At 47.1% G+C, this 13639-nt stretch overlaps 1 protein-coding gene across 1 annotated transcript in view; it reads right to left on the reverse strand.

Annotated features, from left to right (window-relative positions):
- Positions 1-13639, reverse strand: part of DDX60 (DExD/H-box helicase 60) — a 189553-nt gene that overhangs the window by 160143 nt on the left and 15771 nt on the right. Inside the window, exons 8-9 of the mRNA XM_082244137.1 lie at positions 6792-6942; positions 4985-5137 (exon numbers count right to left, since the gene is read on the reverse strand). Coding sequence (XP_082100263.1) covers positions 4985-5137; positions 6792-6942 — 304 coding nt within the window. The remainder of the gene's footprint in view (positions 1-4984; positions 5138-6791; positions 6943-13639) is intronic.

A 13639-nucleotide genomic window follows, 5' to 3' on the forward strand; every position in this document is an offset into this window, starting at 1 on the left:
TGGAACAGGACATCGTCCGCGTAAGCGGAAAGCTTATGCTCCGAAGAGCCCACCGTGACCCCCTTAATGTTCACATTCGCCTGCACCCTGCAAAGCAAAGGCTCCAGGGTCAGGGCAAATAGCAGGGGCGACAAGGGGCAGCCCTGTCGCGTGCCATTTCGGATGGGGAACGGCTCGGAGAGGTTGCCATTGACCCTAACCTGGGCCACTGGGGATTGATACAAGGCAGAGATCCAACTCAGCATACGGGGACCTATATCCAATCGCTTTAGGACGGCCGTGAGAAAGCTCCAATCCACTCGATCGAAAGCCTTCTCCGCATCCGTCGACAGCAGTAGATAGGGGGGCTGGGGAGACCGGGTGCGGACCCAGTGAATAAGATGGAGGGCGCGGACAGAGTTGTCCCTCGCCTCCCGCCCCAGCACAAACCCTGTTTGATCCGGGTGCACGATGTTGGGAATCAGAGACTTCATCCTATTCGCCAGGACCTTGGCAAAAAGCTTCAGGTCCGTGTTCAAAAGCGAGATGGGGCGGTAATTTTGGGGTACAGTGTGATCCCGGCCGTCCTTGGGTAGGACCGTAATGTGCGCCAAGGACATGTCCCGAGGAAGGCTACCCCCCTCAGCCAGTTTGTTGAAAAAGGCGCACATGTGCTTGTGGAGTAGGGGGAAATATCTGATATAATACGCTTTGGTGAAGCCGTCCGGACCGGGAGCCTTCCCGTCCGGCAGAGACCGTACCGTGGTTAGTAACTCGTCTACCGTGATGGGGGCCTCCAAGACCTCACGTTGGGCCGAGGAAACACCCGGCAAACCCATGGACGACAGGTATTCATCTATCTCCCGGCGCCTATGCGCCAAAGATGACGCATCCCCGCCAGGAGAGAGGTCATACAGGGCCGCATAGTAGTCCCGAAACATCGACGCCATTCTAGAGCTGTGAAAGACCGGGGTGCCCGTCGGTGTGTGCAGCTTGGCGACATGGACCGAGAGCCGGCGCTTCCGGAGCGCTCTGGCCAACATCCTGCCGCATTTGTTACCGAACTCGTAGTACCGATGTGCCATGTACCTAAGCCGACGGGTAATCTGGCGATCCAACAGTTTCGCAAAAGTGGCACGGAGCTCAGTCAGTTCCGCCAGAGCTGCAGGGTCAGAGGTGCGCTTGTGGGACAGTTCCGCACGCTGCAAAGCAGAGAGGACCCGCTGAAAGTCCAGCTGCCTTTCCTTCTTAAGCTTGGAACCCCAGGCAATGAGGGAACCCCGGATCACGGCCTTGTGCCCCTCCCACACCATGCCTTCGCTAACTTCCCCTGATGCGTTTTCGGAAAAATAGTGGGCGAGCGTCTCCTCGACCCCCGAGGAGACCCGAGGGTCATCCAGTAGGTTCTAATTGAGTTTCCAGGACCAGGGCTTCGCGGATACCGGGGCCAGAGCTATGCGCAAGGTAATGGGGGCGTGGTCAGAGATCGTGATCTGCTCAACCGTGGAGTCCAGGAGCGAGTCTAAGGCACCCTGATCGACAAACAGCAAGTCGATCCGGGTGTAGACATCGTGGACAGCGGAATAGTAGCTATAATCGCGAGCGGAGGCGTTGAGCACACGCCAGCTATCGACCAACGCGTGCTCCTGGAAGGATTTGCGAAAGTGCCGTAAGAAAGCGTAGGAATGCGCCGAGCGGCCCGCCGACACGTCCAACGACGGGTCCGGGGACACGTTAAAATCCCCCCCAAGGACCAGACGACCCTCGCGAAAACCAGACAATAGCTCCAGCACCCTATCAATAAAGGAAATCTGCTGGGTGTTAGGGGCATACAACGTAGCGAAGGTGTAAGTCTGGCCCCCGATGGTTCCCTTAAGAAACACAAAACGGCCCTGTGGGTCGGTCAGGTGAGCGGTCGGCTGAAAGGGGCAGGTCTTGTGGATTGCAATAGCCGTACCCCGGGATTTAGATACCGGGGAGTGGCTCAAGAACCACTGGGGGTACAGGTGGGTCGGGAGTTTGGGGGCAGATGCGGCCGTGAAATGAGTCTCCTGCAGAAAAACCACCTGCGCCTTAAGTCGCTTCAGTTCCAGCCACAGACGGCTGCGTTTGTTGGGGGAGCAGAGACCACGAACATTGTAGGACACTACCTTAACCTCAGCCATGATGTCAGACGCATGATCACCAGGGGCGCTGCTGCAGACACAGGGAGCCAGGCGCGGAAAAACCGGAACCTAGGGGAGAGGAAGAAAAAGAAGGGGGAGGGGGATGGAGAGGAAAAAAGGGAGAGGAAAGGGAGGCAGAGAGAGACAGTTATAGAGCCAAAAAAAGGAAAAAACCATGAACAAATAAACATACATTCAATGAACAACAAGGCCATGAAAAACACGGCCACCTGGGCAGTACGCCAGGCGATGGGGTCGGAGGAGGGCGCGGAGCCCACCCCCGGGCCCATGTCCAGTAACATGGCTGCCCCCTGCGGACCCCCCACTGGGGGGGGGGCGCCGAAGCCAGCCATGGTGCCCAAAATAGGGCAAACTCCCAAGGCCCCGTAGGGACAGGGATATGGCCTACAGGAGAAGTGCAGTCAGACACGAGGAGCAGGAGCCTGTACAGCCCCCGCAAAAACAGTGCAAAAAATAAACCGGGAATCATGAAATGAATAACGAACCCCACAAAGGAAAATAAACCCCCCCACCCCCTCCCCCAAGCAAACCAATTCCAGCAGCAGTCACAGGAAAGCCTCAGGAGGAGGCCCACCCAAACGAGAGGCAGAGAGGGGAGCGGGGGCAGACAGTCACTAGGATAGGAGTTTAGGCCTGGTCACCCCGGGGAGCCGGGCCAGGGGAAGCCCCGCCCGATCGGCGCTTGCGACCCCGAGAGCCCTTCCGAGCCCGAGCAGGGAGCCAGGGACCATTCTGCTGTGGGACAACCACATTGAGGTCTTGACGCCAGTCCACAAAGTCCACAGGGCCCAAATCCAGGCAGGATAGAAAGCCAGGGAGATCATCTTTCGTGCGCAGTATTGCAGATTTACCATTGTGCTCCGCTTGGAGGCTAAAAGGAAAGCCCCAACGATACGTAGCTCCTGCGGCCCTCAGGGATTCCAATAGAGGCTGGAGAGAGCGTCTTTGCATAAGGGTGCGTCTAGAGAGATCCTGATAGAAAAACAAGCGGGCTCCATCAAATTCAAAGAAAGGGCGTCTGCGCATCTTCTGCATGATCTGCTCTTTAATAACATAACGGTGGAGTTTACAAATGATGTCCCTGGGATTGTCAGCGTCTTGCGATGGCGGACGGAGCGCCCGGTGGGCCCTGTCGATCTCCATAGGGGCCGCCGCAGGCAAATCCAGGATCTCCCGGAAGATATCCTGTAAGGTGGGAACAATGTCTTTGGCAGCAGTTGCCTCCGGCATCCCTCTGATCCTGATATTAGATCTGCGGCTGCGGTTCTCCTGATCATCCATTTGGCAAAGGAGAGCCTCAATGCGCTGATCCTGTGCCCTAAACCGCTCCTGGAACTGCGTCAGCACAGGAAGGGAGTCTTCAACCTTCTGCTCCAGGGATTCCAGCCGGGAACCCAAATGGGCTGTGTCGGTCTTCAGCTGCTCAATGTCCTGCTTGAAGGCCGTCTCCACCCGGCTAGCAAAGCGGTCAAGATCAGCCTTAGTCGGGAGGGCCCAAATGTGCTGGCGCAGATCCCTATCCCCAAGGAGGTCTGGAACGTCAGAGCCCCGGTCAGGGGAAGCGGAGGATCCCGGGGAGGGTGGGGGTGCAGTGTCACTCACCAGCACGGGCGAACGAATAGGAGACGCTTCGAGTTGGGAGCAGCCGTCAGCCGTAGGAGCAGTGGCTTCCCGCGAGTCGCGGTCCGGCGCCATCTTGGAGGGGCCTGCACGCTGGCCCCGATCCTCCGTAAAAAAGGAGCTGATGGAGGTCTTGGACGATCTCGCCGAGCCCCGAGGCTGGGACTGGGCCCTCCTGCGTTGTGACATGGGGCTTCAGGAGAAGTTGGAGCAGGCTGTTCGTCCGGTTTAAGGCTATAAAAGCGGCGGGCTGCGGGAGCCGAAGAGCAGTGCGTCCTCACTCGGTCATGTCCAAGCCACGCCCCGTCCATTTGTCTTTCTGAGCATTGAGCCCAGGGATAGTCTGTATGACACTGTCTGGCAGTTACTTTGTTGAGGAGCTCCAGAGTTCTGTTAGGGGTAGATGAGGGAGTCCTGTCTGTTTTGGCAGCCTGTCAACCATTGATGAGCATGTCATCAATAGGTTAGATCTAGCTTTGACAGAACTGAGATGCAATGTTCTGGAAGATTTTTTTGAAGCTCTCCCCTTCCTGAAGAGAGAAAATCTTTTTGTTTGCCCTCCCTTTGGGGAAACCGTGGCTTTGGGAAGGCTGTGTGCCTGATTTTCAGCCCCAGAACTGGAACCCAGCCCTAGAGGGTATCACCCCTCTGTTTCAGAAGGCAGGCCACTTGGGCCCAATAAGATATTCTGCTAGAGTCATCACGGAAACAGAGTTACACTTCTTGTTTTGTTGATAATGTGCACAAGTTCTATGTGTTGCTTCTGGATAGTGAAACCCCAGAACCCAATACCTATTAGCCAAGAAACTGTAGGAGTCCTATGAAGGTTCTAGGTACTGTCCTAAGTACCAAGTTCAAGCAAAGCACTGAAAATTGATTAAAGTAAGGACCTATTTTCTTCAAGGGTAAGTAAGTGTGATCTATCATGGATGTGAAAATTGTCTTATGGGGGAGTCCTCTTGTATTTGCAAGACCCCTATATAAGGAGGCATTCTAAAGATCTAAGAACATCAGGACTGTTTCTGTTAAACTTCCACTTATTGATGATTCAAGATCTCATTACCCAGTTTATACTACAATGTGGAGATGTAATGGCTTAAATCTAAGAGATCATCTCACATGAGCCCCTACCCCAGTATCAGTTATTTATACAGTACCGGTATATTAAAATACACGTTTTTAATGTTTAATTTATTTACCATTAACTGATGCATCCTCTGAAAGGAAGGGTGTTTTTGTTGTTCGAAGTTGATATGATTGTAATTGGTCTCCACACTGACTCAGCTGAAGTGTTGTATCCCAGATATGTCTAAACACCTGATCAATCTCCTCCCCAGTTTCCAAATGTATGTCTGGAACACAATCTCCAAGGTTAAAAGAGAGTAGGCATTCTACCTCACATATAAAATATACAGTATCTCAATATATAAAATCTGATAGAGAAAATGCATTTCAGATGTTAGTTATAAATCCCATACCATTGTGAATTAGACCTTTAATGCAAACAGGAAACACAGGCTAGCTGCTAAATACTGCATTTTTTTTACCCAGGAGTTGCTGCAGTACACTAGTCTGGACGCCTGGTCATTTTGTTACTAATCTATGTTTTAGGAACCCATGATAGTAATGCAAGATAGCTATCCTAAAACGCACCCACTGCTGCTCCATGTTGCTAACAAATAGAAAGCCTCATGTAAAGGCTAAGGATTTTTTACAACCATCAATCAGATTCAAAAGAGCCTCAAAAGTTGAATTCTATTCTTTATGCAGTGCATTACACAAAAAATTAGAGTAAGGTAAATTGAGAGGACTTTTTGACTTTAGCATTTTATAGTGTTTGCTGAATAGCATTGTTTCACTTCTTCACTGCAATCTTTAAAACCTGATTTACATCTACTAAATTGTTCTGAGATACCTACTGAGATTGTAGGAACTAATCCCGGAATTGAATTAAACCGGTTTTACCACCTCTTCTTCACCCTTAATATTGCAATGGTGAATTCACACAGTCCTCCTCTTCTGCATGTATATATTGGGGTCATCTAGTGTAGATGTTATATTATTGTAGCTCTGTGACTGTAGCCAAAGTTTTAAAAAAAAGGAAATGCTGTCCAACTTTGTTAGAGCCAAGTTACACTTCTGTTGTTTAGGTTCTATCCTATTGTATTTAGTGTTATAGTTTTCACTATACATTAAAAAAAAAAAAAAAGAAAGGCTTGCTTGCTGCAGTTCCCATAGGGATGGATACAAATATGCAATGATATTGTGTCAGTTGTACTACAATGCATTACAATGTGCACCTAAATGACATATTACCATAAGCCTAAATGACATATTTAAAAAAAAGTTGTATTTTTAAGGCAGAAGTAAAACTGAAAGCAGCGGAAGGCAATGAGCTTGGGTATGCAGATCGGCTTGCTTATCTATCTTAACTGCTCATATGTGTATATAGATACATTATATGGCTAAAAGTTTGCAAACAACTGACCACCACACCTATATTAACTTTTTATGCATACCATTCTAAAACAATGGGTATTGTTATGAAGCCTGAACCCCCTTTTGGCTTTGACAGCCTCAACTCTTTTATGGAAGGCTTTCCACAAAATGTTGTACTGTGCTATGGGAATGTTTGTCCATTCAGACAAAACAGCATTTGTGTGAGATAGTACAAGAAGACTTGACTTACAATCCAACACATCCTAAATGCATTCAAAATTGTTGAGGTCTGGGCTCTGTGCAGGCCACTTGCGGAGCCCTGACTTTATGGACCTAGCTTTGTACATAGGCACACAATCATGCTGGAAAGAAAATGGTCCCTCCCAAACCATTACCACGACTGGAAAAGCACAAATGTCTACAATGTCTTTGTATGCTGTAGCATTAATATGGTACTATTATTATACTGAAAGCACATGAATTAAAACATTTAGGAGGGTGTTAACATGATTTTGGCTATACATACCAAATGAGCATATTGTTTTCAATACATAGTAAAACACTTACCAGTGGACATCTCTTTTTCACAGTAATAGACAATGTTTTTCAGCAGTAAATCATCACTGAGGTTGGATATATAAGTCCAGTTTATTGATCCAGCCAGTTTGTTACATTCGGTTCTTAAAAGGTTTAAGGCAAAAGCTTCACATCTTTTTAGCTAAAACAATGTTCATACAGTCATGAATAAAGATAAAATTAATCCATTGTGTTCCAAATTAAGGAAAATAATGATTTGCTGTTCAAGCTGTTCTGCTTCATATTCCTGTTTTATCCTATCCTTTTTCATTATCCTTATTTTTGATTATACTACCCTCCCTTTATAAACCACAGGTTTACAATCCAGTATTTGCACTATCTGTATCCTTAATCTGCTTTAGAGCCCTTTCACACGGGCGCTCCGTATGTCCGCAAATCATCCTATTTTTTTGCGGATGATTTGCGGACATAATGTAAGTCTATGGTATTGCGGATGTCAGCGGAATACCCTATTTTTGTTCCGTTCAAAAAACGGAAAGGAAGGAAAATCGGATGTCAGCGGTGTCATCCGCTGACATCCGCAAACACCCATAGACTTACATTATGTCCGCATATCATCCGCAAACGGATGGGATGATATGTGGGCATACGGAGCGGATGACAGAAATGTCATCCGCTCCGTGGAAAAAAAAAAAAAAAAGGACCGCAGCGGAGCTCTCACACGGAGCGGCCATCTGAAAGAGCCCTTAAATAGGTTCACTTGATGTAAATGACCTAGATAATCTACACCTTATAAGATGGTGCATTATATATAGTATCACCTTTCTTGTTATTAAATAGCTGCCCTTATGAAATACACTATATTACCAAAAGTATTGGGACGCCTGCTTTTATACCCACATGAACTTAAATGGCATCACAGTCTTCATCCATAAGGTTCAATATTGAGTTGGCCCACCCTTTGCAGCTATAACAGCTTCAAGTCTTCTGGGAAGGCTGTCCTCGAGGTTTAGGAGTGTGTCTATGGGAATGTTTGACCATTCTTCCAGAAGCGTATTTGTGAGGTCAGGCACTGATGTTGGATGAAAAGGCCTGGCTCGCTGTGTCCACTCAAATTCATCCCAATGGTGTTCTATCTGTTTGAGGTCAGGATTCTGTGCAGGCCAGTCAAGTTCCTCCACCCCAAACTTCATGTCTTTATGGACCTTTCTTTGTGGACTGGTCCAAATCATTTAGTGGAAGGGGGATTATGGTGTAGGGTTGTTTTTTAGGGGTTGAGCTTGGCCCATTAGTTCCAGTGAAGGGAACTCTTATGTCGTCAGCATACCAGGACATTTTGGACAATTTCATGCTCCCAACTTTTATGGGAACAGTTGAAAGCTCAGTTGGAGAATAAATTTATAAAGCTATGTTAAGGTGGCTTCCATCCCTAAATTGTTGCAACACCATCATGGAAGGCTATTCCCGGCTAGGGGCTACCTCCAAGAAAAAAACGGGGGAATGGGATGTTGAGGATGCTTGAATGTATATTATATAAGAATATATATAGATATATAGCATAGTAATAGTGAAGCAAAGGATTATATAAAAAAAAAAATTTTATTACATCAATTCACAAATGCAAAAAATGAAAACATAAAGAATATCTTGCAAGTATAAAATAACAAAACATGAAAATCCTCAATATGCCTAATGGAGAACCGAGGGCAAGCAAGGTTCACGAAGTAACATACATAGGCATATTGAGGATTTTCATGTTTTGTTATTTTATACTTGCAAGATATTCTTTATGTTTTCAATTTTTGTATTTGTGAATTGATGTAATAAAATATATTTTTTATATAATCCTTTGCTTCACTATTACTATATTATATATCTATATATATTCTTATATAATATACATTCAAGCATCCTCAACATCCTATTCCCCCGTTTTTTCTTGGAGGTAGCCCCTAGCCGGGAATAGCCTTCCATGATTGTTTTATGGGAACAGTGTGGGTATGGCCCCTTCCTGTTTCAACATGACTGCACACCAGTGCATAAAGCAAGGTCCATGAAGACATGGATGAGCAAGTTTGGGGTGGAGGAACTTAAAGGTGTTCTATCTGATTGAGGTCACGACTCTGTGCAGGCCAGTCAAGTTCCTCCAACCCAAACTCGCTCATCCATGTCTTTATGAATCTTGCTTTGTGCACTGGTGCGCAGTCATGTTGGAACAGGGAGGGGTCATCCCCAAACTGTTACCACAAAGCTAGGAGCATGAAACAGTCCAAAATGTCTTGGTATGCTGACGCCTTAAGAGTCCCCTTCACTGGAACTAAGGGGGCAGGGAAAACCCCTGAAAAACAACCCCACACTATAATCCCCCCTCCACCAAATGATTTGGAGGGGTAGCCCAATACATTTGGCAAAATAGTGTGGATGAATGTGTTTGGCGTGGAGGGCCTCGAGCTTGAAGGTTCCAAAGTGTATTAGGTGGGACGGAGACTTCAATCCTGTGTCCAGATTTTACCAGGTGCCTGCAGCCTGTGTGAGTACACAGGTGTGCAGGCTTGTTATATACTCAAGCCAGGGTATAGCTCAGAGCTCCCAGTTTGGAAACAGCTCTCATATTGGAGACAAAAAGTCTCACCCAGGGGTCAGATTAGCCCTAGCTAGGAGTCAAGAGACAGAAGGTTTCACCTAGGGGTCAGAGGTGTCCCAACCAGCAGCCAGGAGACCGGAGGTCTCATTCAAGGAGTTAGGTGGGCTCCTATTGGGTGTCAGGAAAACCCCAATCCAGAGGCCAGGATTGGGTTGTGCAGAAGGGTGCTGCGACTAGAAGCTGAGAGAGCCAATTAAACAAGGAGAGCTGGGCAACACAGTCAGAGGGACTAGTAAGAAGAGCAGCAGTGCTGCTAACAAGGGAAACTTTTTAGTTGACTATTAATGAAACAATAGGTCAGGGCTAAAAAAATAAAAATAGGCAGCTTGCAGTAGGTAAATATACATAACCCAAAAAATGGATATAAAAAAAAAGCAGCACCTCCAAAACAGAATATTACAAGCTTAAAATATAATGTGAAAAGAACATCCCCAATACTCACAAATAATAAAAGATTAGTGTAAATAAAATCTAAAGTGAAAAAGTCCAAATCTGTGAATATCACCGCAGAGAAAGTGCCTTCCACCAACTAAAGGAAATCCCTAAAGATGTGCAATCGCATTAAAAAATGCATTGGGACAGGAGCTACATGCTGACATTCTGCCGCAACTTTCATGCTTGGAACTGGCAGCTCTCTCTTAGTGAGAAGCGATACTGCTGGGAATCCCCATAGTGAAAATGGAGCTGGTTGACCAGGTGTGAGGGATCCTGTTGATACAAATACGCATGTTGCTGCTTTCCTCTGGCAGCTTTATTGTCAGTGAGAAGATTTCCATTAGTTGGTGAAAGACACTTTCTCTGCAGGAATATTTATTACATATTTGGTCTTTTTTGCCTAAGACTTTATTTACACTGATTTTTTTATTATTTTTGTGTATTGCGGAAGTTTTTTGAACATTCTGTTTTAAGCTTGTTATAATCTGTTTTTGAGGAGTTGCACTACGTTTCTTATCATTTGACTATTCATGCTGATATGGAGGAAACCCTGCCTGGTCAACTGATGTCTTTTTAATGAAAGTGGGCTGTCATGCCTTAAAATACAGCCTAGACTGGCGCAACTCATTAGGAAAAAATCTGTCACATGAATATTATCACTCCAGTATCACAATATATATATATATATATATATATATATATATATATATATATATATATATATATATATATAAAAAAAGGGATTTTTAATTACCATATACAGTATCTCACAAAAGTGAGTATACCCCTCAAAATTTTGTAAATATTTTATTATATCTTTTCATGTGACAACACTGAAGAAATTACACTTCTTTAATACAATGTAAAGTAGTGAGTGTAGAGCATGTATAACAGTGTAAATTTGTTGCCCCCTCCAAATAACTCAACACACAGCCATTCATGTCTAGACCACTGGCAACAAAAGTGAGTACACTCCTAAGTGAAAATGTCCAGACTGGGCCCAAAGTGTCAATATTTTGTGTGGCCACCATTTTTTTCCAGCATTGCCTTAATGCTGGAGTTCACCAGCGCTTCACAGATTGCCACTGGAGTCCTCTTTCACTCCTCCATGACGACATCACAGAGCTGGTGGATGTTAGAGACCTTGTGCTCCTCCACCTTCCATTTGAGAATGTCCCACAGATGCTCAATAGGGTTTAGGTCTGGAGACTTGCTTGGCCAGTCCATCACCTTTACCCTCAGCTTCTTTAGCAAGGCAGTGGTCATCTTGGAGGTGTGTTTGGGGTTGTTATCATGTTGGAATCCTGCCCTGCGGCCCAGTCTCAAAAGGGAGGGGATCATGCTCTGTTTCAGTATGTCACACTACATGTTGGCATTCATGGTTCTCTCAATGAACTGTAGCTCCCCAGTCCCGGCAGCACTCATGAAGCCCCAGACCATGACATTCTCACCATCATGCTTAACTGTAGGCAAGACACACTTGTCTTTGTACTCCCCACCTGGTTGCGGACACACACGCTTGACACCATCTAAACCAGGGGTCCTCAAACTACAGCCCGCGGCCCGCATGCGGCCTGCCAGGGTCCTGGACCCGGCCCACCGGCCAGGATCGGCATAGGGCTGACTGCATGTCACTCACTGAAGCTCTAATATGCTTCAGAAAAGGGTGGACCCGGGGCGCAGAGTACTGCACCCTACCCCACCCATTTGTGTGACAATAGCGAATGAAAATTTGCTATTGTCACACGGATCCTCCTCCTGGCCAATGCCATTGGCCGAGGAGGAGTTGGGAGGACTCAAGGAGACGCGGGGGACTGAGGAGAAGCTGCGGCTGCAGGTAAGTGCACTGGTCTCTCTGCATTGAAAGGGGCACGGCATGCTGTGGTCACTCTGCATTGAAAGGGGGCACGCTGTGGTCACTCTGCATTGAAAGGGGGCACAGCACGCTGTGGTCACTGTGCATTGAAAGGGGGCATGCTTTGGTCACTCTGCATTGAAAGGGGGCACAATGTGGTCACTCTGCATTGAAAGGGGGCACAATGTGGTCACTCTGCACTGAAGGGGGCACGCTGTGGTCACTCTGCATTGAAAGGGGGCACGCTGTGGTCACTCTGCATTGAAAGGGGGCACGCTGTGGTCACTCTGCATTGATGGGGGCACGCTGTGGTCACTCTGCATTGATGGGGGCATGCTGTGGTCACTCTGCATTGAAAGGGGGCACGCTGTGGTCACTCTGCATTGAAAGGGGGCACGCTGTGGTCACTATGCATTGAAGGGGGCACGCTGTGGTCACTCTGCATTGAAAGGGGGCACGCTGTGGTCACTCTGCATTGAAAGGGGACACGCTGTGGTCATATATATATAAATAAAACAATAAATATTGTATTGTTTTTCCTGTTTTTTGTGCACTACAAATAAAATATGCGCATTGGAATACGTTCATATTTTTTTTCAAACTATAGTCCGGCCCCCAACAGTGTCTGAGGGACCGTGAACTGGCCCCCTGTTTAAAAGGTTTGAGGACCCCTGATCTAAACCAAATAAGTTTAACTTGTGAGATGATTACAGCCACACACACCTATGGGAGATGATTACAGCCACACACACCTACACAGGTTGAACTGGATGGACTATTGTCTTTATTCAACCTCACCTACTATGTAACTATGTAACTATGTAACTTGGTCTCATTAGACCACAGGGCATGGTTCCAGTAATCCATGTCCTTAGTCTGCTTGTCTTCAGCAAACTGTTTGCAGGCTTTCCTGTGTATCATTTTTAGAAGAGGCTTCCTTCTGGGACAACAGCCAAGCAGAGCAATTTAATGCAGTGTGCGGCGTATGGTCTGAGTACTGACAGGCTGACCCCAGCCCCCCCCCCCCCCACACCCCTTCAACCTCTGCAGCATTGCTTGCAGCATTCATACATCTATTTCCCAAAGACAACCTCTGTATATAATGCTTAACATGTGCACTCAACTTCTTTGGTCGACCATGGCGAGGCCTGTTCTGAGTGGAACCTGTCCTGTTAAACCGCTCAGGGTCTTGAAAATCTTCTTATAGCTTAGGCCAGGAGTGTCAAACTTAATTTCATTGCGGGCCCCATGAGCATTATGGTCGCCCTCAGAGGGCCAGTTCTATATATAGCCCACCACTATCAGAAGTCAAGAGCCCCCACCCTCCCTTAAATCACAGTGCATCCCCTTTACCATGTGCTGCTACTCGGAAGATGCTGGAGGCAAAGCTGGGAAGCAACAACTGCAGGGTCTGGAGGAGGGCTGGAGTCAGCTGCCAGAGTCTGCTGAATCCTGAGACCAATGGAGGCGGAGAGGAGGGTGTGCTGCGGCTGCACAGAGAGGTGCAGGATCTGTAAGAGGAGTTCTGTCTTCCCTGCTGCCGTCTGCTAAGACAAGGTGGGGGCAGAGATGAGGGAGATGCAGCAGCTGCAGGAGAGGAGCAAGGGCCACATGAAATGGCCTGGAGGACCGGATTCGGCCTGCGGGCCTTGTGTTTGACAACTGTGGCCTAGGCCATCTTTATGTAGAGCAACATTTTTTTTTTCTTTTTTTTTTATGCAGATCCTCTGAGAGTTCTTTGACATGAGGTGCCATGTTGAACTTCCAGTGACCAGTATGAGAGAGTGAGAAAGATAACACCAAATTTAACACACCTGCTCCCATTTACACCTGAGACCTTGTAACACTAACGAGTCACATGACACGGGGGAGGGAAAATGGCTATTTGGGTCCAATTTTGACATTTTCACGTAGGGGTGTACTCACTTGTGTTGCCAGCGGTTT

Source organism: Pelophylax lessonae (genome assembly GCF_965119305.1).
Source record: "Pelophylax lessonae genome assembly, chromosome: 1".
Taxonomy (NCBI): Eukaryota; Metazoa; Chordata; class Amphibia; order Anura; family Ranidae; genus Pelophylax; species Pelophylax lessonae.